Below are 25,733 nucleotides of genomic sequence, written 5' to 3' on the forward strand. Positions count from 1 at the left end.
AGGTGGTCTCCCAGCTGCAGAGATGCCAGAGAGCTCCAGGCAGCAGCTTGGAGATTGCAGCTGCTGAGATCTCCCATTCTTGCAACTTCTTAGCCTTGCTCCATGCACCCCTGCAGCTAGAAGACTTCAGCAGCAACACATGGCTGTGGGGGGCTGAGAGTCCTGCAATCAATGGGACTCTTAATCCCAATTGTACCACACAAAAAACCCAAATCAAGAAACCCTCTCATTCCTGGCTGCACATGTGGCTGAGCCAGGACTAAGAGTCCTGTCAGCTGTGGTGTTTCTCTGCCCTCATTGCAGGCATGGTTCAGCCAGAACCCAGAGCCCCTTCAGGTGTGGGACTCCCAGTTCTGGCTGCGTATGGTCCCAATGGTTGGGAGCCATGTGTGGGAGCCCCATCAGCAAATCCCATCAGGATTGGGCTCCCCTTGGATCAGCAATAAGGAGCAATTGGATTTAATGCATGATCCAACAATCATACCTCCTGCTGTGCATGTGTGGCTTGGCAGGAGGCACCATTATGTAGATCGTGCATTAGATCCAATTGCACCTTTACCTGCACATGTAGAGGGGGCCAAAGTCTACCGTCTTAAGGGTTAGGGCCAGTTTCCACTGAAATCACCAGGAGATACTGCCATTGACTCTGACAGGAACAGAGTTCTAGCTCTTTAGAACTGAAGGAGGAGTAACCCACATCTAATTGCAAAAGGTGGGCCAGGGTGCAACAAAGAATGCAAGATTTATGGGGCCAGGAAAGAAATCAAGAAGAATCCTGGCTCTGTAACTTAGTAGTTAGGGCACCCAGCTGGGAGGGGAGGCTGCTGGAGCCGTCTCAGGTTTCTTTTCAGTTTTAGCCAATGTCTGTTAATGTAAAATGCAAGAAGAATCCAGATATCAGGGCCTGGAACTCCAGCCACCCCACCTCATACCTGTGTTTCCTGATCATTAAGCTACCTCCCTCACTGACTCTTTTTCATTTTCTCACCTTCTATTCCCATGAATGTCTAATTATTTTCTGACTAACAGCCAGCTTCAGTAGCTGGGTGGGAATACTCCCATCCAACCTAGCCTTGCCTATGGCCTGATAATTAAGGATAACTGTACCTGAGCATGGAAGCTACTCCAATGTGCTCTAATTACAGCACATCAGAGCAGATTCAATTAATTGTGTCTGTTAAAGCGTGTTAATTACTGTGCTCCAGCAGCCTCCCATGTCTCGTGTATCAGTGTCCGTGCACTTCAAAATGGCAGCAGGGGTGCTTGAACTAAAGCTCATTGAATGAACTCATTGAATGAGTTTTAGTTCAAGTGCCTCCACTGCCATTTTGAAGTACAAGGATGCTGATAGCACAAGATGCTGTGGAGCTTTAATTAGAGCAGCTCTCAGAGCCATTCTAATTAAAATACTGCCTCTACCAGTCCCACAGCACATGTAAAAATGCCCTAAAGCCATTGTCTGGTGGGGTAGGAAATGTAACCTTGAAATTCCTCAGGCTGAAAAGGGTCCAAAAGCCTGGTTTTCTTGGCCAAGTGCTCTAACAACTGTGTCATTATATAAAAGCTGGGTAGTGCTAATACCAGCACCTACATTTTTTAATCTAGCTACAAAATGGCAGTGTGCTTCTACCAGCCTCAGGGATGGAGGGGGTGAAGATCACTCTTCAGCCATATATCCCCTGTAGTCAGCACTGAGCCATGACTGGAAACAAAATTCTTCATTCTGCCTTCCCAAAACTAGGTGTATGTCTTATTTGGAGCATGTGGTTTGTGAGAAAATACAGTTTAATCCAGCTAAAAATCAGTGGAATTACTCATGTTCTTAAAAGTCAAACATGCACTGGAGCACTGGTCCCAAATATGAATACTGTAATTTTTATCACATGCTTATGTGTTTTTCTGAATCAAAGTCCTACCTGGAAATGACAACTTACCCCGAGTTTAGAATAGTTTTACAGGAGAGGAAGTCCAGCTCTTGGGTTAAGTCACTGACATAGGATTTGAAAGTTGGAGTGGGGGTGAGGGGACAACACATCTCAGCTCTGCACAAGGCTTGGTTGAATTTGCTTGAAGCTCATTTCTATCTCATTCCTCCATCAAACCTCCACCTGTAGTTTAATGCCAAAGAAAAGCCAATAAATAACAATACTGCTACAACTGCATTCATGTAGAGGAAGTACTGGACAGGTTTTAGTTTTTTGCTATCAAATGTCCCACTGCCCCGGCAACAAGAAGCTCTGAGCCCTGGCTCCCTGATCAGGACAGGGGACTTGGAAAGAGCTGCAGGGTTGAGGCAGGTCCCACCCCCTTGCCCTGATCTGCTGGTGGGGACTCACTACTAGCTGCCCCCCAGGTGGACGGAGCAGGGGGCTGGGACCTGTCCCACCCCTGCAGCTCTTTCCAAGCGCTGCACCTCACTTGCCCAATCAGGGTGCAAAGTTGGGATGTGTCCCTGACCAGGAGAGTTCCCAGCCCCCACTGCTGGCAGACAACAGTACTAGCTTATGGTGGAGCAATTAACTGAAATTAAACACGCCTGTAAATGCTGACTGCAGGCATAAATTGTGTCCCGTCAACCCAGCCCAGCCAGACTCCCACCTGCCACCTAACCACACAGCTCCACACTTTCAGAGCCCTCATTCTTCTGCCCATAGCTGGAGCCCAAGGCAGAAGAGGGCAGGTGCAGCCACGGTGTGAATCGCTCTGCCCCAACTCAAATTGCTGCTATCTTGGGCACATATCTGGACGCTGTGCCCAGGAGCAGTCTACTCCAATTCAAACTACTCCAGAGTTTATTGCTTTGAATTACTTGCATGTGTAGATGCACCATCTTAGTGATGGATTTAAGTGGTAAAAAAAAAAAAAAAATACTGGTAAAAATTGCCTCATAATCTCAGCTCTTCATAATTCTCCAGTAAATGGGTTTATATTTGGGCTATCTCATTACACTTCAGAATGTAGCACTATGCAACTGAGGCACAGCAGTGGTTGCAAAATATGCCCATGATGGTACTGGATAATAAGATATGGCATGCACCATCAACTTAAAGGAATCACTATTAGATACAGTAGACTAGACACAGAAATCCCCGCCATCATTTTTGCTATAGACTACCTAGATTCATATAGGAAATTCCCCTTTGCTCTCAATTCTTGTCTCCAACATTTAGTATTTTGTTCTAGATTTGGAACAGGTGGAGAGCTTTATTTTCCCACAGCACAGCTGTAGTATCAGTGTATGAGCTGGACAAAAAAAAATGATGACACACACTAACTGAGACTAAACAACTGACGGGTGTTCTTTTAGAACCCCTGCAGGTGAAACAAGGCGGAGCGTGTCTTTTCTTTTTTGACCCTAGCATGGAATAGACAAATCATTGTTACTATCTCACCCTTCTGGGTCCTCTTATTTCTAAAATAAACTTGCAGTGGTGATAAATCATGTAAAAATCACATTAAGAGTGCAATGCAAATGCTGTTCAAGTTTTCTGGTTAACACAAGCAAATCAGGGAGCAGTGACTTTATTTTTAATTTAATGTGCCCAAATACATTTTAAAAAATGGGAATGTTGGGCTAAGCTCACCAACAATCTTGCAGCACAGATATCTTGGCTTTTCTATTTCAGATTTAATTACCACATGTACAGCAGGTGTTGCTCACTTACTGGAGAAAAACAGTGATAATATTCTGCACAGCAGATGGCCCCCTCTTAACTTTACTGCAGGCATGCAACCTACTTTACTGAGTAGGTTCGGCATCTCTCTAATTGCTGTTTCAAATCCTATTCCAAGATTATTTGCTATAACAATTTATGCAATAGCAATGACAGAAAAAATTGGATTGACATATACAGAAATATCTCAACCTCTTTTCTTTTTCTGTTATTTCTCCCGCTTTTATTTATTTATATTTTTTGGCTTTTGTTTCCTCAGACACAGTGTTACCACTAAAATAGCACGTAAAATGTTGCTATAAGTATTGTCCAGACCTAGTACCCATGTGGTAGATCCCAAAATTTCTACTTTTGGGAGATATTTTAGTGTCTGTTACTACTCTGAATATGGCTTCTAGACCTGTTCACTTTGGTTATTTTCAGAGATCAAGGCCTATTCTTATTCTCTAGTTAGGATAGTCTGTAACTTCCTCATTTGGATATAGCAGCTGATATGGATACAGCTGCGAGAAACAAAGAAGTAGCCTCAAATTTTGTATGCTGAAATTAGACAACATAACAGAGCCTGATTTGGGGAGGGTAGGAGCTCATTAATTTTATATAATCAAGATCCTTTTTATAACATCTCAAGTTGGACAACCAAAAATCAAAGTGTTATAGAGCTACTGAATTTTTCCTAGTGGAACCAGTCTGTTGTAATTACCCCCAGACCTTGTGTTTTTAAGCCTGCTGAATCTGGATCAAGTCCAGTCACTGTTTTTTGTTCTAACCTCTAATGCACCACCCTGGATGAAGAGCCAGGAATGGGAAAACAACAGGCCTGGGACTGAGACAGGTCTTTTTTTTTTTTTTATTAACACACAGGGCACTGCATGCCTGGCTCCTAACACAAACAGCTAGCTGCCTGTGTTGTTAGAAAGGGCTATTAAGTATACATCAGCTGAATACTTGAGGCAACCAAAGTACAAGCAAAGATGGGATGGGACAGGGACAAGTTAGGGCAGAAATAGTCATAGTTGGGAGAGGGAACAGGCAAAGGAGCCTGTACCCACCACATCACGCTTCCCTACAAATCCTAAAAGGGAGCCCAAGCTACCTGAGTCTCACCACACTTCCACTGTGAGCACATATTTGTAAAGTTCACTGGCAAAGTGTTCCCTATTCCTGACCCTTTACCCCTCACCAATGCTGGTTCTCACAGAAGATAACAACATGCTGTTGTTATTACTTACTCCACTGGAAACATATGGAAAAATCCGGTGTTAGAGTTGCTCCTTTTCACAAACTGAAGGAATTACACATGTGCACGTGCACACACACACACACAAATACACACACACACAATCTATGTTTAAAGAATAGAATTCAAGGCAAAGGAGTGAAAGCTAGGAAATGATAGAACTGAAATTGTTTCAGCAATTGTTGTGTATATACCATATAGCAGTATTTAATTCCAGGCTTACACATGCATTTTTTCATGGAGCCCCATACTCTTTCAAAGTGCAGGATGTGGAGATTAATCCAGGTTATGTAGCAGAGGAGATTCATTTTATTGCAGGAGCTGGACAGTATATGAGGCAAAGGGTGGCAGAAAAAGACACTCACAGCTAAAGAAATGAATGAATTGTGACCTGCAGAAATGCTATCTATCCCTGCCTCTGTCACCAAATTCCTGTACAATATTAACTCACTTTCATAGGCTTTCATAGGCATTAATTATATGCTCCTTGGTTTCTGGATGTCAGATCAAATTTTGATTTACAGAAGTGTTGAGCACTCACAACTGTAATGGAAATCACCTGGAATACTGCTTTGCTGCATAAAGTGATATGTAATGCTACCTATTCTGAAACACCAGGTCCTAAGACTCTCAAATTGGACCTCTAAAGTTAATGGAAATTTTTATCTTAGTTTCCCTATGTTTCAGTTCTTCATCAGTAAAATGGGGATAATAATATGCCCTCATCCAAGGGGGATCTACAGGATGCACAGTGACATAGGCACACCCAGTTTTCAGTCAATGGCATGGAAGCAGCAGTCAAGGATTTTTTTTAAATTCCCAAAAGGAAGAATCCTGCCCCCCTATGCCCTTCATGGCACAGCCCCCTTCTGCTGTCCCTGCTGACCTGGGGGTGACTCCACAGTCACTCCTACTCCCGTCAGGACCCATGCCTGAAAGACTGAGAAACAAAAGCAGTGGCAGGTGGGTTTGGGGAGGGAAGGGTGGAGAGGAAAGGAGGGGTGCAGAGGGGAAAGGAGGGGTGGCAGAAGGGGGATGCAAGAAGTCTTCCTGCTGTGGGGTCTGCCTACATGGTTGAGGGGACAAGCTGGGTGCCAGTGGCTTCTCCTGTCCCCTACTTCACAAACTCCTAGATCTACCCATGCTCTCATCTCATAGCAATGCTACAAAAATAAACTCATTAATATTTGTAAAGCACAGTTGCTGTTGTGATGGGCATCACAGAAAAGCTCAGGAGGAAATTAATAATTTTATCTTTTGAGCAGGACTTGAATAGTGGTCAGTAAGGCAGGCATGGGGCCACATACTGAACAACAGTTGAATAACAGCTCATTAAGTGAGCACTATCTATCCTTTGCACTGAATAATACAAAGGTACAAAAGAATAAATAGTATGTGATCATTTAATTAGAGACTGTATCATAATGCATAAGCACAAAAAGGATGAATTATGGTTGCACAGACAACTTCTGAGTGCTTGACTTTGCCACCTTGGTAACACATGCTTTTTCTGTGTAATTTTCAGTATGTGTGTGTGCATGTGTGTTTATTCAAGAGAAAGAGAACAAATTTTAAAGCTTCCAATAGGTAAATAGAAAAAGGAAGACAACAGTTATTTATTTGTTTTGATTGTACTCTTTAAAGATGGAAAGAAGTTTTCAAGGAAGTGAAGAAGGAGTTAAAGATAATGCGGTGGATCTACCCCGTCTTATCATTTTAAGTTAAAATCATGAGTTTTTGCTTACATAGCTACAAGGACAAATTGAAAATTTCTCCACAAGCCTCTAAAAACCTTCCATTTTAAATATTAACAAGACTGTTGCCATTAGAGAAGATAAGACAAGTTGTTTATTTTTTTTAGTCTTGAAGATAAAGTAACATTCCTTGCACCAATACCAGCTGGCATTGATCTTGGAGATGTCAGGATCTTGGAGATAAGTGCGTGACATCCCTATTTTTGCTTACATGCAGTAGTAGTCAGTGGAATAATTTCTCTATTTTCTAAAATATAAAATAGCCTAAATAATATGTTTGCAATTGCACTATTTGACAGCTCCACAGAACAAAAGTTATTGTCCATGTAGGGAGGGTACTTTCTTGCATTCCTTATTTTTCTTTTCTGATTTCTTCAAAAGCTATGAGATTTGGAGTCTGAATTATGGATGTCCACTTCTGTAGCATAGTACTGGAACATAAATGGATGGAATCCACAAGGAAATACAGGAATATATGAAGAAGATACTATATTTCTTCCTGAAGAGAAGGTATCTCATGGTGCCACTGTTACAGGATCTAGAATGTTTTGCAGCTCAGTAATCAGAAAGCCTAATTATAATTCTTGAATCAAAATTCTTCCCAATCCCCTTTGCAGAATTTACCCCTGGTCTTTTCCTTGTTTGTATGTAGCATTTATATTAATGCCAAAATCTAAATGCATCACAATTTACAGAGGGAAGCCATTAATAATCAAATTGCGTAGACCTCACCCAACATGCAAAGGAGGCCTATTACTGTCACTCTAAGCTGCAGGGTGAGATTCCAGGGAAAACTCTCACTGACTGGAAAAGTGTAAGATACAGTTCACAGAGCATTTTACAGAACATTTATATTAATATGTTTTCTTTCTATCCACTGTAAGGTGGACAGAAAGTTCCCATTTTACAAAGCAAGAATCTGTTTCAAATAAAATAAGAATGGACTCAGAACTTTGTGCCTTGTTAGATATTAATATTAGGTGGATCCTGGAGCTGTTAACCCCTGGATTGTCCGCACATTAACACCTGAAACTAGTTTTAAACATACTTTAGGCAGCTTAAAGTTATGCCACTCCAGGGCAGATTTATCCCTGATCCATGTTAACAAGCTTATGTTCCATTAATGTGTGGCCATCCCCCACAGATGAGCTGCCCAAGTTGCAGTCTTCCAGAACCCCAGGATGCAAGGTCCCCTCCCCTCCTCTCCCGTTCTTTGTGGGCAGACTTTCCACCCCCTGATCTCTACTGCCCAAAGGAGGGGTTTTGCATCAAGCCAGCCCCACCCCATGCCCCTGGTGGTCTGACCTGCCCACCTCTGGAGTGCAACTCCATGCAAGCAGCCTATAGGGTACATGCCAGCTAACTAGGTTGCAAGTCACAGCTAGGTCCAGGAGTCAGGTCTAGGGCAGGTGATGGGAGAACAGGGTATGGGGCCAGATCAGGTCCACATGAGCTGGAGCTCCTTCCCAGGGCAGGGGTAGTAGCTCCCCAAAAAGCACCTTCCCTCCCCAGTCCCACCTTCCAGCCACACTGGAAAGCATGATTAGCATTCCCCATGCCCCAGTCCCAAATCCCAGTTTATTAAAACATGAGACCATTTCTAACCACTTGGAGAAAAAGAAGGTGATTAGGAACAGTCAGCATAGATTCACCAAGGTCAAGTCATGCCTGACCAACCTGATTGCCTTCTATGATGAACTGAGTAGCTGTGTGGTTGCGGGGAGACCAGTGGATGTATACTTTGATTTTAGCAAGGCTTTTGATATGGTCTCCCACAACATTCTCGCAGGCAAATTAAGGCAGTACAGGCTAGAAGAATGGACTGTAAGGTGGATAGAAAACTGACCAGAGCATCAGGCTCAGAAGGTAGTAATCTATGGCTTGATGTCTAGTTGGCAGCTGGTATGAAGTGGAGTACTCCAGGGGTCAGTTCTGGCTCTGGTTTTGTTCAATGTCTTCATCAACAACCTGGAAGATGGCACAGAGTGCACCCTCAGCAAGTTTGTAGATGACACCAAGCTGGGGGGAGTAGTAGATATATTGGAGGGTAGGGCTAGAATTCAGGGAGACCTAGACAAATTGGAGAATTGGGCCAAAAGAAGTATCATGAGGTTCAACAAGGACAAGTGCAAAATCTTGCACTTAGGATGGAAGAATCCCCTGCACTAACCCAGGTTGGGGACTGACTGGCTAAGCCACAGCTCTACAGAAAAGGGCCTGCGGTTTACAGTGGACAATAAGTTGAATATGAGCCAACAGTGTGCCCTTGTTGCTAAGAAGGCTAACAGCATCCTGGGATGCATTAGTAAGTGTGTTGCCAGAAGGTCAAGGGAAGTGATTATTCCTCTCTATTTAGCACTAGTGAAGCCACATATAGAGTACTGTGTTCAGTTTTGGGCCCCCCACTACAGAAAGGATGCGCACAAATTGAAGAGAGTCCAGCAAAGGACAACAAAAATGGTTCATGGGTTGGGGCACATGACTTATGAGGAGAGGTTGAGGGAACTGTGCTTATTTAGTCTAAAGAAGAGAAGACTGAGAGTGGATTTAATAGTATCCCTCAAGTAGCTGAAGAGGGGTTTGGAAGAGGATGGAGCTAGACTGTTCTCAGTGGTGGCAGATGACAGAACAACGAGTCATGGTCTCCTTGCAGCAAAGGAAGTTTAGGTTAGGTGGTAGGAAGAATTTTCTCACTAGGAGGTAGTAAACACTGGAACAGGTTACCCAGAGAGGTTGTGGAATCTCCATCCTTGGAGGTTTTAAAACCTGGGTAGACAAAGCCTTGGCTGAGATGATGTAGTTGGGATGGTTCTGTTTTGAGCAGGGGGTTGGACTAGATGACCTACTGAGGTCCCTTCCAACCCTAATTTTCTGATTCTATGTTTCTACAAGACTTCCTTTAATTTACTTCTGATTTCTTTTTAATTTTTAACTTTTTATTTTATCCATTGGTGGCTGACTTCCTCCATTTCATCACCCTGTACCCACTCCCATTTCCTTTCCATCTTTCATTTCATTACCCACTCCCATCCCATTGACTCTCCACCTCCTAGCTTCATGTTTCTACCCCTGCTCCCTCCAACCCATCACTCACATACCCCAGCCCTGTAATGGCAACTCACAGGGCTGGGGTATGTGAGAGGGCCTGACTAAGGCTATCACTCCTAGTCAGGACCCTCCTCAACAGCCCGCTGGTGGCAAGTCACAGCTATGCAGGTGGGAGACAGTCAGAGAAGTTTTTTACCCTTAAGGTGCAACTGCTCCAAACTTGAGCTAAAACTAATATTGATCAATGTGTGAACAATCAAAACTGCACTGTGCAACAAGGCCCTCTTACACTTAAACTGAACCTAAAAAATTTCAAAGGTTTGAAATACAGTACTTTGTATAATTCTTTTGTTATCCAAGGGAATTTCTGCAACAATGCCATAATAAGTATGGTAAAATCTATGTATAATATGTATGGTAATACATTTTACTTCTACAACTCTTTTTGACTTGCCTGGATATACTGGTTATAAATTAACTTATTTCTCATTAGCTTTCCCATATATGAACATGGCAAAATATCATGAAAAGCAAAACTGAAAATAAAAAAAAATGAGAACTCTAATGCAAAATCTTATCATAAGCCATCCAGTCCACAGCCCTGATTCAAAATCTCTTTAAGTCATTTTGAGTCTTCTTTCCCTTAACATCAAAGAACTCTGGCTTAAGACCTAATTCTATGGAATGAAAAGGGAGGAAGTAAAAAGTTGTAAAAAGTTAAATATCTCTTAAAGATTCTTATACTCTAGTAACAGTCTTACTCTGTTTTGAGCTAGATGAAAAGAAATTATCCAGGTTAAAGCCTAGTTATGGAGACTGTATACTCACTTACTGAAGTCAATTAAGTTAATGGGGCCAGGATCTTCCCCAAACATTCTGGTTCAGGTACAGATGGTTGTATTTGTTTATAAAAGATGAACATTTTACATTAGAACTCTGGGCTGGGTCCATCACCACTTTCTCACTTACTCCAAAATTTTACTTGAGTAGTTACCACTGGTATGATAACTAATGCCCAGTTCTGTAAAGCTTTAGGCTTTATAAACTTTGAAAAGTTTTCTGTTACAGGTTCTAAAGTCACTCATAGGCATTACACTTTGGGCCTAAAGGAAGAGGGGTAATATTTTCCCTTGGAGATCTGTAATTGTTTGAGATCAGTTTTCTTTCCAACATCCCCAACACTCCTTGGAAAGGCACCTTCCCTGATGGGCTAGGGAGCATCCAAACACATACAGAATCAAACCCATGGTCCAGCTAGTCCAATACCAGTCAACACCAAAACCTTCAAAGAAAGGTGTAAAAATTTCTAATAATCAGTTCTGAGATAATCTCTCCCCCCACTCCCACCCCCAATTTTAATCTAATCCAGTTAGAGCCCTGAAGAACAAGGTTTAATATTCCAATTTTTTTGTTATCCCTAATTATGATAACTGTGGATATATTCTTGTTATCCATATAAGTTTCCAATCCCTTTATGAATCTTGTTAAATTACTTCCTGAGGCAGTGTGACAATGTCTGCAGATTTTATGTTCATGGATGTCAGATAAACTTTCTAAATGTGGACCAGTTTAGTGACATCTCTCAGTGCTTGCAGGCAGCTGTAAAGATTCTGCTGCTACTCACTGCTCTTCCAAGCAGAAGTAGAGTGAAATTAAGAAAACTCTAGATAGTTTCAGTGTTACTATTCATAACAGTTGGCAGTGCTACTGATAAGAACGATGTAAATTACAGTCATCAGCAGAAGCAGACATTAAAACTGCTCATCAGGATGGAGGACAAAAATGGAGAAGAATAAAGAAGTTGAGCTGATTGCAGTAGCCAAGAAACTGGAGCAATAAAGTAATGGATCTGGGAATTGCAGAACAGAGGGGAGAAAAGAAGGAGGGTATTGTTTTTCAATAAAGGCAAGGGTAAGAGCTTCATATATATCTGACCCACAAAAGTTAGAAACTGATATGAAAGATAGAATCCTTGATAGGAATTTGGGGACAGGATTTTTTAAGGTTCATGGGCCACGTCCAGATGTGCAAGAACATTTGGTTCCCCGGGAACAACTATCAGTGGCACACCTTGTGCCACTCCTAGTTGTCCCAAGGAAATAAATACCTGTGTCACGCACACTCTGGTATGTAGCAAGTTACCCCAAGCAGAGTAAGGGAGTCTGGCCCCAGCAGTCTTACCTGGGGTCTTGGGCTCCTTCTGGGACAGCAACCATGTCATCCCTGACACAGATCCTGGCTAGCAGCAGGGTGCAGCTCCAGTTGGCCAGGCTCCAGCTTTGGGTGGCGCACACTGCCTGTGTGCATTGGTCCCTTTTTTTGGCAGTTTTTTTTTTTTTTACCCCTAGATATCCAGGGGTCAAGAAAACCCCCTTCACTGCTCCCTTGTAGTGCAGAGAACAACAGAACATGTGGTATGCAGCACTGCAGACTTGTCTGCCATGCCATATACCATATGGTCACACTCATGTGGATGCGGCTATAGAGGCCAATGATATACTCCCTTTTAATAGTGAAATATAAAACCTGGCAGTATTTCCAGATGAATGTAAATCCAAAATGTGTATATGTGACAATGAAAGGGAAGAATATTCATTTGGTAAAAGGATGACTCAGGAATAATATAGTGATTTGCATCCTTTAACCTCAAAGGGCAATGGCTGAAATTTTACCTATTTCAGTTATTACCTGATATCTAAGGACTTGATCCAAAGCTCACTGAAATAAATGGAAAGACTCATGCCTTACATAAAATAATTGGATGGTATGAGTCCAGTTCTTCATTAGAATAGGTCAGTGGTTCTCAGTCAGGGTGCCACAGTACCATGCCAAGAGACCCTTTTAGGGATGCTGTGGTGCAGCTGCTAGTGTCATGACCAACGAAGTAAAAGTTACCTACATGCCTCATACACTGCCAGACTGGGAACAGTTGCAGCATGCACGTGTGATCCTGCCTCCATTATAGTTATCTGATAAGCTTAAAACAGACAGGAGCACCTTGCTCTTTCCCCAACAGTTCCTGGCTCACCCCCGCACCACATGCTCATCCTGGAAACAGAGGAGTATAGGATAGTTTCACCTGCCCCACATGCTTGCCTCTGTTTCCAGGAGACACCATGCAAGACTGGACCACGGAGGGCTGCAGCTGCAATGGGCTCTCCTGTCTGCTTTAGATTTTACCTGATAACTTTAATGGAGGCAGGAGTATGCACCTGTGCTGCAGCCTTCCCCTATCTGGCAGTGCACAAGGTGTAAGGGACACGTTATCTGGCAGCAATAGCAGCATCACCCCAGCTGAGAAACACTGAGGTAATCTCAACCAGGGTACTGATAAATTCAAAGCATTGTCAAAGAGCACCCTATATCTATAAAGGTTGAGAACCACTGGCACAGGTGCTCTCACAAGTGCAGCTAACTGATCCCAGGGGCACACACCAGGTAACACAGGGATGAAATGAGCTAGATTATGCTAAGGACTATAAACCTGCCATACAACTGCAAGAATTGCACAGCTTTAGAGCTGCCTCTGCAAGTGACCTACTAGCCATGCTCAATGAGGGAGTTTTTTGCTCCACATAGGCTTAACTGGGATCTTTTCTTTCCACTTGAAAGGCGGGACAGAAGGTGCTTGGCTACCTCTGCAATTCTGTTCACTACTAAGAACACTTGGGGCAGAAATCTATTACCTTTTATGTACCCAAACAGCACTTACCCAACTGTCTAAGTGTCATATTTGGCACTTAGAGTTTGCAATTCTATTACACATCCCAAGAGGCTAGATAATATCCAACCTGTGATGCAGAAACTTGAGCGCTATCCTGGGAAAAGAGATGCAAGTTCAAACCCTGCTCTGGTGGAGGGGGCAAATCACCTGGCTCTGCTGCTTCTTAAGTGAGTGCCCTAATACTTAACACATGTGAGCTGTCCCCTGTTGCATAATACCTACTAGTCATGAATTTTTGCCAGGAAGAATTGTGTCTTACGCATGCCCAGTGCACACATGTATATATCTACCTAGCCAGTGCACATTTAGTAGGTATCCACATCCACATTGAACAGTATTAGAATCACAAATTGTGCATAAGTCCCAAAAATGCCATTTACATGGCTGGGTAAGTGCCATTTAGGGCAAAAAAGGATAACATAACTTGAGCCTCTCTGACCCCAGCATTTTAGCTGGACAACAACAGGACTTTTGAACACCAGTGGCGGTGCGTAGGGGGTGCATGTACACCCCCTGAGAGCACCAGTGCACCCTCTGACTGGCCGCGCTCACCACTCAGGCAATGGGCGGGGGGGGGCAGGTAGCATACCACTGCCCCCCACCCCATAAGCACCAGCTGGCCACTGCGATCACTGCAGCCGCTTCTGGGAGCAGCTGCAGTGATCAACCAGTGCTTGCTCCCAGCAGCAGCCGCAGTGATTGGCTGTTGTGCAACTGCCCACAGTGAACCTCCCCCCACCCCCCAGTCCACAGGGTCACCCGTGGAGGACCCCCCTCCCCTGTTGGCAGGATATGGTCACGGGGGAGGGCATGTGCCCCCCTAAGGCGACACCAGTACCCCATGGCTAGCACCTTATAGAAGCAGGCTCCTAAACCAATGTAGACTATAGTTATGTGGCTGTATTTAACAGACAGTACTTTTGCTCGGAGGACATCATACAAATTTAGATATTATTTAAAACTTGCAAATATTACTCTACTGCATATATGAAATGGGATTTATTACTAGTACTCAATGGGTGCATCTACAAGAGACATTTTACTCGAGATTAGAGCAAATTACTTTGCAGTAAGCATCGCCATCTACACCTGCAGATGCTTACTACGCAGTAATCTGCTCTATTCACAAGTAAATTTGCTTCCTGGAAATACAAGTAGTGATTACAAATACTCATGATTAGTTACTGCACCGTACATGTAGATGGCCGACTCAGAACAAACTTGCTCCCAGTCAGCTGGGCAGCAGGGGTGGCAGTTCCCAGGCCGGGCTCTGCTGCCGGAGCCTGGGAGGGGACAATGTCCCAGCAGCAGAGAACTCCCAGCCCCTGCTTCCCAATCACGATCATGGAGCAGGAGCTGGGAGCTTGTCCCAGCCCCAGCTCTGTAATCCCAAAGCTGGAAGCAATCTCCCCAACCCCCACCCCACAATTGCAGGGCAGGGGCTGGGAGCTCCCTGCACAGGAAGAGTTCCCTGCTTAGCTTGAAGCTAACTGGGACCTGCCACCGACTGGGACAATTCCCGGCCACACCTGGCCTATTCGGGGAAATCTGCATGTGCAGCCTGGACTTGGCTGGGGACTATCCTATTTCACACAGTCCTCAGCCAGGTCTGGGGGTGGCCAGGGACTGTCTTGGTCTGGCCCAATCAAGGCTTGAAAAGAACACTGCTAAATGCCCCACTGACAGATCAGGGCAGAGGGCTGGGACCTGCCCCTCCCCTGCAGCTCTTTGTAAGCCTCCTGCCCCTGACTGGGCAAGCTGGGGCTAGGCATTTCCTGCTGCTAGGACAAAGGGGCATTGTCCTTGTCCAGCTCCAGTGAGGGAGTCCACCCCAGCAGCAGGCAGCTCCAGGGGGCAGGGAGCAATCTCCCATCCCCCACCACGAGACAACTGTCCTCTGACCCTGTGCTCCCTTTCAACCCCTGGGCTAGCACCCATGGTGAGCCTAGAGCTTCTTCCTGGCTGCTGCAGGACCAGAGGCAGCAGAGGCAGACTGCTGCCAGGAGCAGCAAATCTGCTCCCACATCCCTGCACACGTAAACATCTGCCTGGGGTGGGTTACTGTAGAGTAATTTACTCTAGGGTAAACCTACCCCAGAGCATTTGCATGTGCAGACATGCCCGATATGAATTTAACTATTTCAATTAAATCTCAGTGTACTGTAATCCGTCATATACGCATAATTTCCTGACTTGTATGCAGTTAAATTCAAACCATAACATTGCATTTAATTTATAGTTAAAGTTACTTTTCCAGCTATAACTTCAATTATAGCTGATCCTTATCCTTCATTTCTATAAAAAGGTACTGTGACAGAAGGCCAGCTCAGAGCTGGGTCTCAACATCAGCGTGCCCACCTGTCTCCGGGGCAGACCGCCCAGTCTCATTTTCCACAACTTGCTGTTTAATAAACTGATGTAAAATGCAGGAAGCTGCCCATTTTAATGCCTTGATGCCAATATATGGCCCTGTACCATCCCTACACCGTGTCCCATGCCTCACAGATGGTATCCTGAGTTGATATCTGTTCCAGCTTGAGGCCAGGCCAAATTCTGCCCCTTGCTGGGCCTCTAACATTCTGCCCTTCTCAGGTCTCATACATATTGCCCCCTCTCACAGAACCCCACCACCCCGCTCCCTCTCACAGGGCCTCTTTCATACTGCCCCTCACCGGGCCTCACACATCCTGCCCTATTCTGCACAGCCCCCCTTGGGCCCTACTCTACATGGTCCTTCAGGCTTCTTTGCTCACACACTCTAGATGGTACACACTCAGCCCTACTCTTCATGGCCACCGGCCTTCTGCCCCACACTGGGTTGAACTCAGCCACTGGGCCTTCTCTGGGTCACTCTCTGCCCCCTTCCTGGGGCTGCTCTTTCTGCCCCCTTGGTGTGGCTACCAGGGTCTTATACCATGACTCCTCATTTGGCTTGTCCTGAGCCTCTCTCTCTGCAACCTACAGGCACTCTGCCTACGGGGCCCAAGTGTCCGGAGGCATGCCTGCCTCCCCCCACGTCTGGTCTCTAAATTACCTCCCAAGTAGTGGGAGCTGGGGTTATAAGGTGCCCCGATTCACCTTTCATTGGAGAGGCAACTGGCCTGGCATTTTTGGTGAACTACCCTGCCACAGGTAGTCCTGCCAAGTCATCCTTCTCCTGCAGGGTGCAGTTTTAGGTCTTACCCAGGAGCAGGAGCCTCCTACCATCCCCATAGCTTCTGCCTTTACCTCCAAGATGTTCCGAGCAGCAAATCAGCTGGGCAGTATTCCTCCAGCTGCCAACAGCAAACTGCTGGTTCAGCCCTGAGGGCCTAGATCAAAAATGGAGGCTGCTCAGCCCCCTCCTTCAATCTCAGGACACTGCTGGAGTCATGTGACTGCCTAATTAGGGCAAGCCCACACCTCCAGACCACTCTGCTGCCTGCTCGCAAGCCTTAAAACGGCAAACACCAAAGGTCCTCTGCATTTAACTCTTAATACATTCTTTATCAACATTAGGGTCAGTTTCTGCCACCGTTGCTTATGGTAGTGTTAATCAAGCTATTTGATTTCAATAGGTTTTGGATCCGGCTCATTCTTGTACTTTAAACCTTGAATAGTCTTACTGATTTCCATGGGACTACTCAAGAAGTATAATACTTCTCAATGTTAATCATGCCATCAGGAAACAGAATAACTGGATTCTACTTAACAGTGTACTATTATAAATAATTCAAAGTTTAGTGAGCTGTCATCTAGAATAATTATTTTTTAATATTTTGATCTCCCAGGGTCAGCCCTCCCCCACCCCCAGACTTCAAAGTAGCAGCACAGGGAATGCCTGCATGTATGGTGCATAGTGCTGCAGATTGATCTGTGGTGCCACATACCACATGTCCATGCTCATCTGACCGCACCCAGTGGTCTACCCATGTGAATAACTACTCACTAGTTTGCACAAAGGTATTCACAAGGACCCTTAGCTTGTAAAAATATGCCTGGCTAAAGATCAGACACTGGCCCATATTCAATACACTTTACTGAAAAGCAAAGAAAACTAATCAAGAAAGTAAAAATAGAGAGAAGATAGAAATATTTCAAATATATTAAATACATGAAATCTGACTTAAAACTGACACAGAAAGAAATGGAAATTTAGATTTGTAAAATACAAAAGGATACAGAAAACAGCAGCCTTCAGCAACATTCTGCTTTCATAACATTGTATGTAAAAGGTACTACGTTCCAATAAATCTTCTAGTGTTCTAGGGCATCTATACACATGCTTAGGGTAGAGGTGCTTTAATCAAAGCAACTTCCAGAGCCACTCTAATTGAAACGCCCACAGCGTCATGAGTATTCAGTGTCCTGCACTTCAAAATAGGGTGGGGGCGCTTGAACTAAAGTTCATTCATCAAGCTTTAGTTCAAGTGCCTCTGCTGCCATTTTGAAGTGTGGGGACCCTGAACAGACACGGCATAGAAACTGCTGGTTTACGTTAATTAACACGCTCCAGCAGATTCGACTGAGTCTGCTCTGACATATGCTAACTAGCACATGTTAGAGCATGTGTATAGGTGCCCCTAATGTTTAGATGAAACAATATGATCAAAATATTAATATATTGTAGTAGGGTTGAAATATTGTAGCTGTGATGGTCTGGGAAGTGTAAGAAATATCATTGATTTTTTGTAATATCTTTTATTGGATGAACTATACATTTCTCAGCCGGTCCAGAAAATAAAAAGCCTCACCTCTCACCATATTTTTTAAAATGTGACTATCATAACACAGAGCTTAGCAATGCAAAAACATATTCAGGTAATCAACTTGTACGTATAATCCCACTACTCAATGCCCATTCATATGGATAAATGCTAACTCACTGCATATGTTCTTTTTCAGGTTAATGCTCACAAACATACCTCTTTATAGGAAGTCACTTGTAGAGTAAGGGTCTGTCTTTATTTCTATTGAATACAAAGCAACAAATCATCTGTTAACTTAAACGATGGAAGACTGAACAGTAAAAGTCTGACCTATGAAATCTGACAATGAAATCCATCCACTGTACATAAAGAACTCCATGAGAGCAGACCCCTGCATTCAAATGGAAAGCCTTCCACATTGCTTGTCTAAAGCATAAAGATATAGCTTTTTTCTAAAACCTCAGTTGTAAAAAATGAAATATTGTTACATAGCAACATTTGCTACATTTGTTATTCACCAATTCTGATTTATACAAAAATGTTGATAAAGGCTTTATACCAAACACAAATGTACCTGATTTATAATCTGTATTTCAATTACCTGATGTCCTTTGCTATGCTGCTCCTGATTTTGGTAGCTTAACATATGAAGACTTATATTAGTTAAGAACAGTTCTCCAAGTCAACTAAAACATGTTTTAATACTGGTAAATTCTAACATAAATAACTCCTTTCTCCCTCTTTCCTCTTCATAATATTTTATTATTTCAACTGTTACTTAACTTCAACCAGGATGGATCAAATTTAAATTAAATCAATTTAAATTATGAATTAAATCACTGGTCAAGAAGCCTTGATTTAAGCATTGTTTTCTACAAAAAGTGCATTCTTGTTGTTTGATACAACTTTAATACATATTTTCATAACTCAGAGATGGTGTAGGTCATTTTTAGAAAGTACACACTATACATTGTAAAGCAGTGATTTATTTTGATTTTTTTCAGATTAATATTGCAGCTACATCAGAAAACTGAATTATGATTTTGTTATTTTATTTACCAAAGCTAATTGAAGCAGATACTTGTGAAGTCATTGGGAGGTGAGCTATCCCCAATTTGTTAGATTAATCATGGATATTTGGGGGATATTTTTGCTACAGTGTATTAGGAGGACATCACATGAGCACTGCAGCCATGTTATTAGCTTGGGGCTTTCTTCTTATCTCTGATTTCTTCTGTCTTTTACAGGCTGGCAAGCCTGCTGCCATGACAGGTTTTCCCTTCTACCATACCATTCTCTCACTAGATCTCAAATCAGTGGAGAGGCTATATTCAGAAACTTATCCCTTAAGACTTGTAGACTATTCTGCTCAAATGTTTCTCTTTTATTTCTACTGTCCTTCCCTCCTTGCATTTATCTCCAGACTCTACCTCCTTGCCCAGATCTACTCCATCCCCAACAATCTTCTACTCATTTAACTTCTTAAAACTGCACTTTCAGAGAGAGGCAAGGGCTTGACTGTGTGTACTCAAACTTGCAGAGAAACAAGAGGACTGATGGTCTGTTATCTCTCAGCTCCATATACTGCTGTTAACAAGGATGTTATCTCTGGAGATACAAATCAATAGTTTGAGAACTGAAACTAAGCATCAGAGATGCTTAATGGGATCTTCTAGACTGAGCACTGAGTCTCATTGGGTAGAGTGGTTTTCTTTCATCTTTACTGATCTATAGAGGAGGCTATGGGAACTCCATAAGATTGGGCCCCTGTTGTAATCCATTTATAAAATATTTCTAAAAAAGTGACATGAATATATTGTCGCAAATAGTACATAGCTAAAAGTTATAATCCATATTCCATAATAATCTTTGAGCTTTAACAGCTCTTAAAATTAAACTTATCTTTATATGCGGTTTTTATAAGCATCTTAACAAAAAATTATTAAATCCAAAAATATCTGATTTAAATAAAAAAATCTGATTTAGAAAAAATCATTGAATTTTATTGACCCTGACTTCAACCCCAATGCTATAAAAGTAAGCAATTCATAAGAGCTGAATCTACTGATGTCTTATTGATACTTTTTCTGATGTAAATTCAAAATTCCCCATGAATTAAAAAAGGATAGATTGGGATCTCCACCTTGGTAAAAGTGACTGTCAAATATAGTCAGACAATACAGTATATCAAAGGTCAGAGCAACAAGGCTAATCTGCTTAAGAAAGTTATTTATGGTGAGGTGGATCCTATAATAAGGAAAAAAAGAAATAGCCCTGTTAGTCTGAAGTTAGACAGAAGGCAGGACAGGGTGGCACCTTACAGGTTAACTCCTTTAAGAGATGCATGACTTTTTGTAGGCTAATACTATGAAAGGACTTGCTGAGAACAGAGGATACTGTTACAGGTGCTAGGGGGGTGGGGGGTGTTTTAATTAGAGAGGCTCTGAGCACTGCACTAATTAAAGCAACACAGCATCTCATGTATTAGTGTTCCTGAGCTTCAAAATGGCGGGGGGGGGGGCACTTGAACTAAAGCTCATACGATAAGCTTTAGTTAAAGCACCCCTGTGGCTATTTTGAAGTCAATACATGAGACACAAAGGCTGACTAGAGTGCAATAATTGCAGCACATTGCAGCAGCTCTGCAGCATGTCTACAGGTACCCATAGATACTTAACAGAGAAGAACAGTCATTTAAATACAAAGGATATGAGGAGGAGAATGGTTGAGGTATAGCTGAGAGAGGCAAACGCATCCTTTGAGATTTAGGAGGGGCTGCCCGTAGGCCAGGACAGGCCTATCCCAAAGGCTGCTCTGAAATGGCCATACTTTTCCAGAAGTGATTGGAGGGGGTTAATGATGTGTGCAAGGTTTGTTTATCCCACTGTAGCTCACCTTCACCACTCAGCCATGTCCCCTCCTTTCCTCCCCCTTTTCCTATCCCTTATAGTTAAATGACTGCATTCCTTTCTATTTAGTACTCCTGCTCCCTGCAAGTCCCTTTATAGCATCTGAGGAGTGGGCTGTAGCCTACAAAAGCTCACAATCCTCTGAAAGAGTTAATCTATAAAGTGCCACAGTGCTCTGCCTTCTGCATAATAAGGTAAAGTGAGGGTCACCTACCCCCATGGCTATCAGAATAATCACAACTTGAGCTTGAGACTGGCTGCAGATCTCTGTAAGCCCGAGGAAAAGCAAAGGATATAGTTTGGCTAAATATTAGCTCCAGTAAAATGCATGAGACACAGCTCCAGCTGCTAGATAAATCACCTCTCTCATACGTTCACTGAGCTGTCAGCAGCCTCAAGGAACCACTTCTAGGCTTGAAGTACACTGGAAAAATGACTTGTTGATGACAGTGGGAGCCAGCCATGTGTACAACAGCCCCACCAGCAAACTTGGCTACACAAAACCGAGGCCAAGTTAAGAGAGGGGGGAAAAAACCTGCTCAATAAAATGTCAGGAACTAACCAGGTTAGGACTTCAGATGACAAAAAAAGAAAAGGAAAAAACTCCTGCAAGTGCAGCTGTCTTTGCCTCCACTGCCAGCCAAACTAATTCCCAACACGAGTTCAGCTTCCCCCCTGGCCGGCAGGGCAATTTTTCCAGCTTCAGGTTGCAGAGGGAGGGTCAGGAGGCCTGGTACTCAAGGTTTGGGGGGAAGGGGGGGCACAAACTCCTCACGGGAACCCCCTGGCATCACAAAGCAGCTGTGTGCGCAGCAAGGCTGGTTGCAGCAGCTTGTGTCACGTCGCGGGGCAGAGGTGGCCGGTGCGTGCACGAAGCACGGGTGCCCGCAAGGTCGTGCCCCGCGGAGCTCCCCCGCCTCCCCGAGCCCCTGGCCGGCCCTCCCCCGCCGCGACGCCAGACGCTCGCCCGCCTCCCCGGCAGCTTCCTCAGGTCCCCGGCTCGGCCGCCGCCGCCCGGCCGCGTGCTCGCCGGCCTCCCGCATCGCCTCCCGCCCGGCCCGGCCTCGCTCGCTGGTTCGCGGGCGCCGCCCGCCGGGCGCCCCGCCGCGGCGCTGGGGAGAGCGGGCGCGGCGCGGCGCGGCGGGGCGCTGCCCGGGGGCGGCGGCGGCGGAGCGGCCCCGGCCGAACTTGGGCAGCGCCGCGCTCCTATAAGAGGCGGGGAGCGGGGCCGCCCGAGCCAGCAGCGCCTCCTCGCCGGCCCCGGCCCCGGCGGGGTCACCCTGAGCGGCGACCGCCGGAGGACGGCCCTCCGCCCCGCCCCGCCGCGCTCCGCTCCGCACGCGAAGTTTGCCGCCGCCGCCGAGGATGCTGGCAGCCCGCAGAGCGCTGTGAGCGGGCGGGGCGCTGCGGCGGCGGCGGGGCGATGTGGCCGGCCGGGCCGGGCGGGAGGCTGCCCTGCCCGCGGGACTCGGCGCTGCGGCGGGCGGCTTTCTGTGGGAACCTGGCGGCGCTGCCCTCGCACCTGGTGCCCGGCGGCCGCAGCGTCCGCGTTTTCATCAGCGCCAACCCCGAAGGTAAGTGGCCGGCGGCCCCTGCGGCGTCCCAGCCCGGCTCCCGCTGCCCCTTCGGCGCGGGGCGAGCGGCCGGGGGCGCCTCCTGCTGCTCGGCCGGGGCAGCCGGGCGTCCCGGGGAGCGCTCCTGCAGCCCGGGGCTGAGGGAAGGGGACGTCCCTGCGCGGAGCGGGCACTGCAGCGGTCCGGCGCGCTCCGGGCTGCCCTGACGCGGGCGCGGAGCGCTTCAGTCCCGCGGGGCCGCTCCGCGCCGGGGCTCGGGCTTCCCCCGCAGGCGCCCAACGCGGTTCTGCCTCTGCCTGGATGTGGTCTCCACTAGTGCGTGCTGTAGCTGCCGATGTGTTTGTAATAAAGCTGTTTCGCGTTATCGGAGTCTTGCAGTGAAACCCTGCGAGAATCGCCCCACGGCACGGGAAAAAATCAAGTGCAAGAGGGGGCTTCTGTGAATGGATAGAGCAGAATTTCCCGGCCCCCCCCCCATATTATATGGGGATCTTGAATCATGTTCTCCTAACCAAGGTCATCCCAGTCTTTGTGTAAAATGTGTCTGGTACAAAGGGGTTACATTCAGGTCTCATTTTAAAGTGGAATTTCCTAGAATAGGAGAGAAGCCAGGCGGGAAGGGACCTTGGGACGTCTAGTGCAGGTTCTCAACCTTTTTTGTACCAGGGCCCATTTGCAAACATCAGTGACCAGTGCTGACCCAGTGTCCCTCATTCCCCACCTGCTGCCCCCATGTGTGGGGCAGAGGGGCCCCACGTAGCCCCGACTTCTGCCAGCCTGCATAGGGAAAAGCCACAGTTTTCTCCTTTAACAGAGAATCCATTTTTAAAGTGCGTTTATCCATGTTTGTTTGTGACCCTTTCATGTATTCTTGCGACCTGCTTTTGGGTCACAACTCACAGGTTGAGAAACCCTGACATCCCTACCCAAACCAGCTCATACAAACCAGTCTGCATACGACTAAAAGAAACTTTATTTTTTCCCCTGTCTGAAGCTGTTTTGGAGAAGAGTACAGATAACAGGATCACTTGATCCTGAGCAGTTTGTTCTTCGTAGGAAGAAGGCCACTGTGGTCTACAATATTGCGTTAATGAAACGTACAGGAGCAGTAGACTTTTATTTAGAACAACTAAGCAGCCTCTTATCAAAACTTTAAAAATATTTTTGAAGTTCTGCCTGTTGAGCTGAGAAATACAGTATACTTTCAGGAGGCAGTTATTCCTACTCATAAAACTTGATTAACTTTGAGTTTGAGGTGCTCAAAAATTAAACAGTGAACTTAAGAAAAAGAAATAATATTAAAGGGCCAACCTTTTCTTTAACTCATTACCTGATCTGGAAGAATGGGCCCCCTATCTTCATAATACCCACTTATACCTTTAATCCCCACCCATGCACGTACTTTAATTTTTCATAATACTGTTACTCTCAGTGCAGACAGTAAAATTTAAAAAAATATCATTCCTAAAATAAAAAATAGGGGGGAAAGGGTGTTTTGTTCGTTTCTGAAAGCAGTGATCAGCATAAAGAGATTTGTGGTGTTGACCAACAGAGTTCGTACATATAAAACTAGCACAGCAGTATTTTTTTTTTTTTTTTTAAATCTTCCAAGTTTATGCTTTTCAGGGGTTCTAAGTCAGCTTTCAGTTCTAAGACTTGGAAACTGCTGTTCCTACAAGGTAATATAGCAAAGGTACATTTACCAAAAACATTCAACAGGAGTTAATCCGCATTGGAATGCATAACTTTTTTCTAAATAATTTAATGTAAATGTCAAGAATATTTATTCTGTATTGCAAGAGGGTGTGCTGTAAAATTCAAAAGATACCTGCCTTTGTAAAAGTTTTAAGCCTTGCTTTAATAAAAATGTCATCATGATCTTGACTATGGAGCCACTAAGATGCTTAGTGCTATTTGTCATATAATTGGTTGTAAACTAGTATAACAAGCTAATGTTAAGAACCAATTGGCATAAAGTTATTTTAAGAAGTCAGTTTTGAGAATCACATTGAGATAAAGTGGAGCAGTTCATCTCTCTCTGAGCTATTTCTTCAGGCTGTTTGGGGACAGAAAGACAACACTGCATTGTTTTACACTTGGTTCACTTTGCCAAAATTTACTTTGTGACTATAAGGGCTAGATGCATTATATATTTTAAGAGGAAGCTTGGGGCATAATTTTCCAAAGTGACTGGTGATTTTTTGAGTACCTAAAAAGATGTCTAAATTGTTTAAATGTCTAAAAGACTAGATGGTTGGCATTTTTTGAAAATCCTTTGAAGCTGATACAGACAACTCACTGGTCGCTATTAAAAATGGTGGCCTTAGAAGCCAGAGTATTGATTTGATCCATCCATGAATATATTTGTTAATAATCCTGATGACCGAAGTAGCTGTTACTACTAGTGGGTATACATTCAAAAGAAATGCATAAAGCCATATTGGTAAACTGGAGGGGTGGGGAAAGACCCTCTGCTTTGTATTTAACTCTAACCTAGAAATTAGCAGTTTTTTTTAAATCTTGAAAATCAGGGGTTTATTAGTCAAATGGCTTTTAATTATTTTAAAATACAAGAAGAATGCTGAAAGAAGAGCATTTTAAAAGAGCACACTTTAAAATCTGTTGAATTGATTAATTAACATATTTAAGTCCTGAATCGATATGAGTAAGTATCTGCAGGATCAAGATCTCACTTGTCAATTTTCAGAATATCCCTTTGGGCACTGAGTAGATCTTGTTAGTTGCACTAGAAGGCACCAAGTGCCCTCAATCCCCTTTGACTTTAGGAGGAGTAAAGCTGTTCAGCATCTAATAGCACCCTGCAGGACTCGACTGTCAAAGAAATTTAGAGCCACTTCCTTTAAGATATCGAGTACTTGGGGGGGGGGGGTGTCCAAATCTAGTGATGACCTTGGCTTAAAGTACATAAGTAGTCCTCTTGAAATAATCCATCTGTTTGCTTAAGTACTATTCTGAGCCTGTTTTTAATTTTTACTTTAAGTGCAAATACACCCCCCGCCCCAAAAAAAAAAAATTAACCATGGAACTCCTATGGCACTTCCTTAATACAGTTGTTATTTTTATTATGCAGAAAAGGAAAATGCAGACTCTTATTTTTCCAG

At 44.4% G+C, this 25,733-nt stretch overlaps 1 protein-coding gene and 1 long non-coding RNA gene across 3 annotated transcripts in view; one reads left to right on the forward strand and one right to left on the reverse strand.

Moving 5' to 3' along the window:
- The window catches only part of LOC149870182 (uncharacterized), a 62,685-nt gene extending 40,048 nt beyond the window's left edge, over positions 1 to 22,637 (reverse strand). For both annotated transcript variants that reach the window (XR_016440698.1, XR_016440697.1), the window contains exons 1-2: positions 22,560 to 22,637; positions 1,935 to 2,108 (exon numbers count right to left, since the gene is read on the reverse strand). This is a non-coding gene — a long non-coding RNA (uncharacterized LOC149870182). The remainder of the gene's footprint in view (positions 1 to 1,934; positions 2,109 to 22,559) is intronic.
- NWD2 (NACHT and WD repeat domain containing 2) overlaps positions 22,058 to 25,733 on the forward strand; it is a 131,175-nt gene continuing 127,499 nt past the window's right edge. The window contains exon 1 of the mRNA XM_090035732.1: positions 22,058 to 22,611. Within this exon, the coding sequence (XP_089891858.1) occupies positions 22,461 to 22,611 (151 nt within the window). The 5' untranslated portion in view covers positions 22,058 to 22,460. The remainder of the gene's footprint in view (positions 22,612 to 25,733) is intronic.

This window comes from Crocodylus siamensis, chromosome 2 (genome assembly GCF_052110815.1).
Source record: "Crocodylus siamensis isolate JL-2025a chromosome 2, ASM5211081v1, whole genome shotgun sequence".
Lineage (NCBI taxonomy): Eukaryota > Metazoa > Chordata > Crocodylia > Crocodylidae > Crocodylus > Crocodylus siamensis.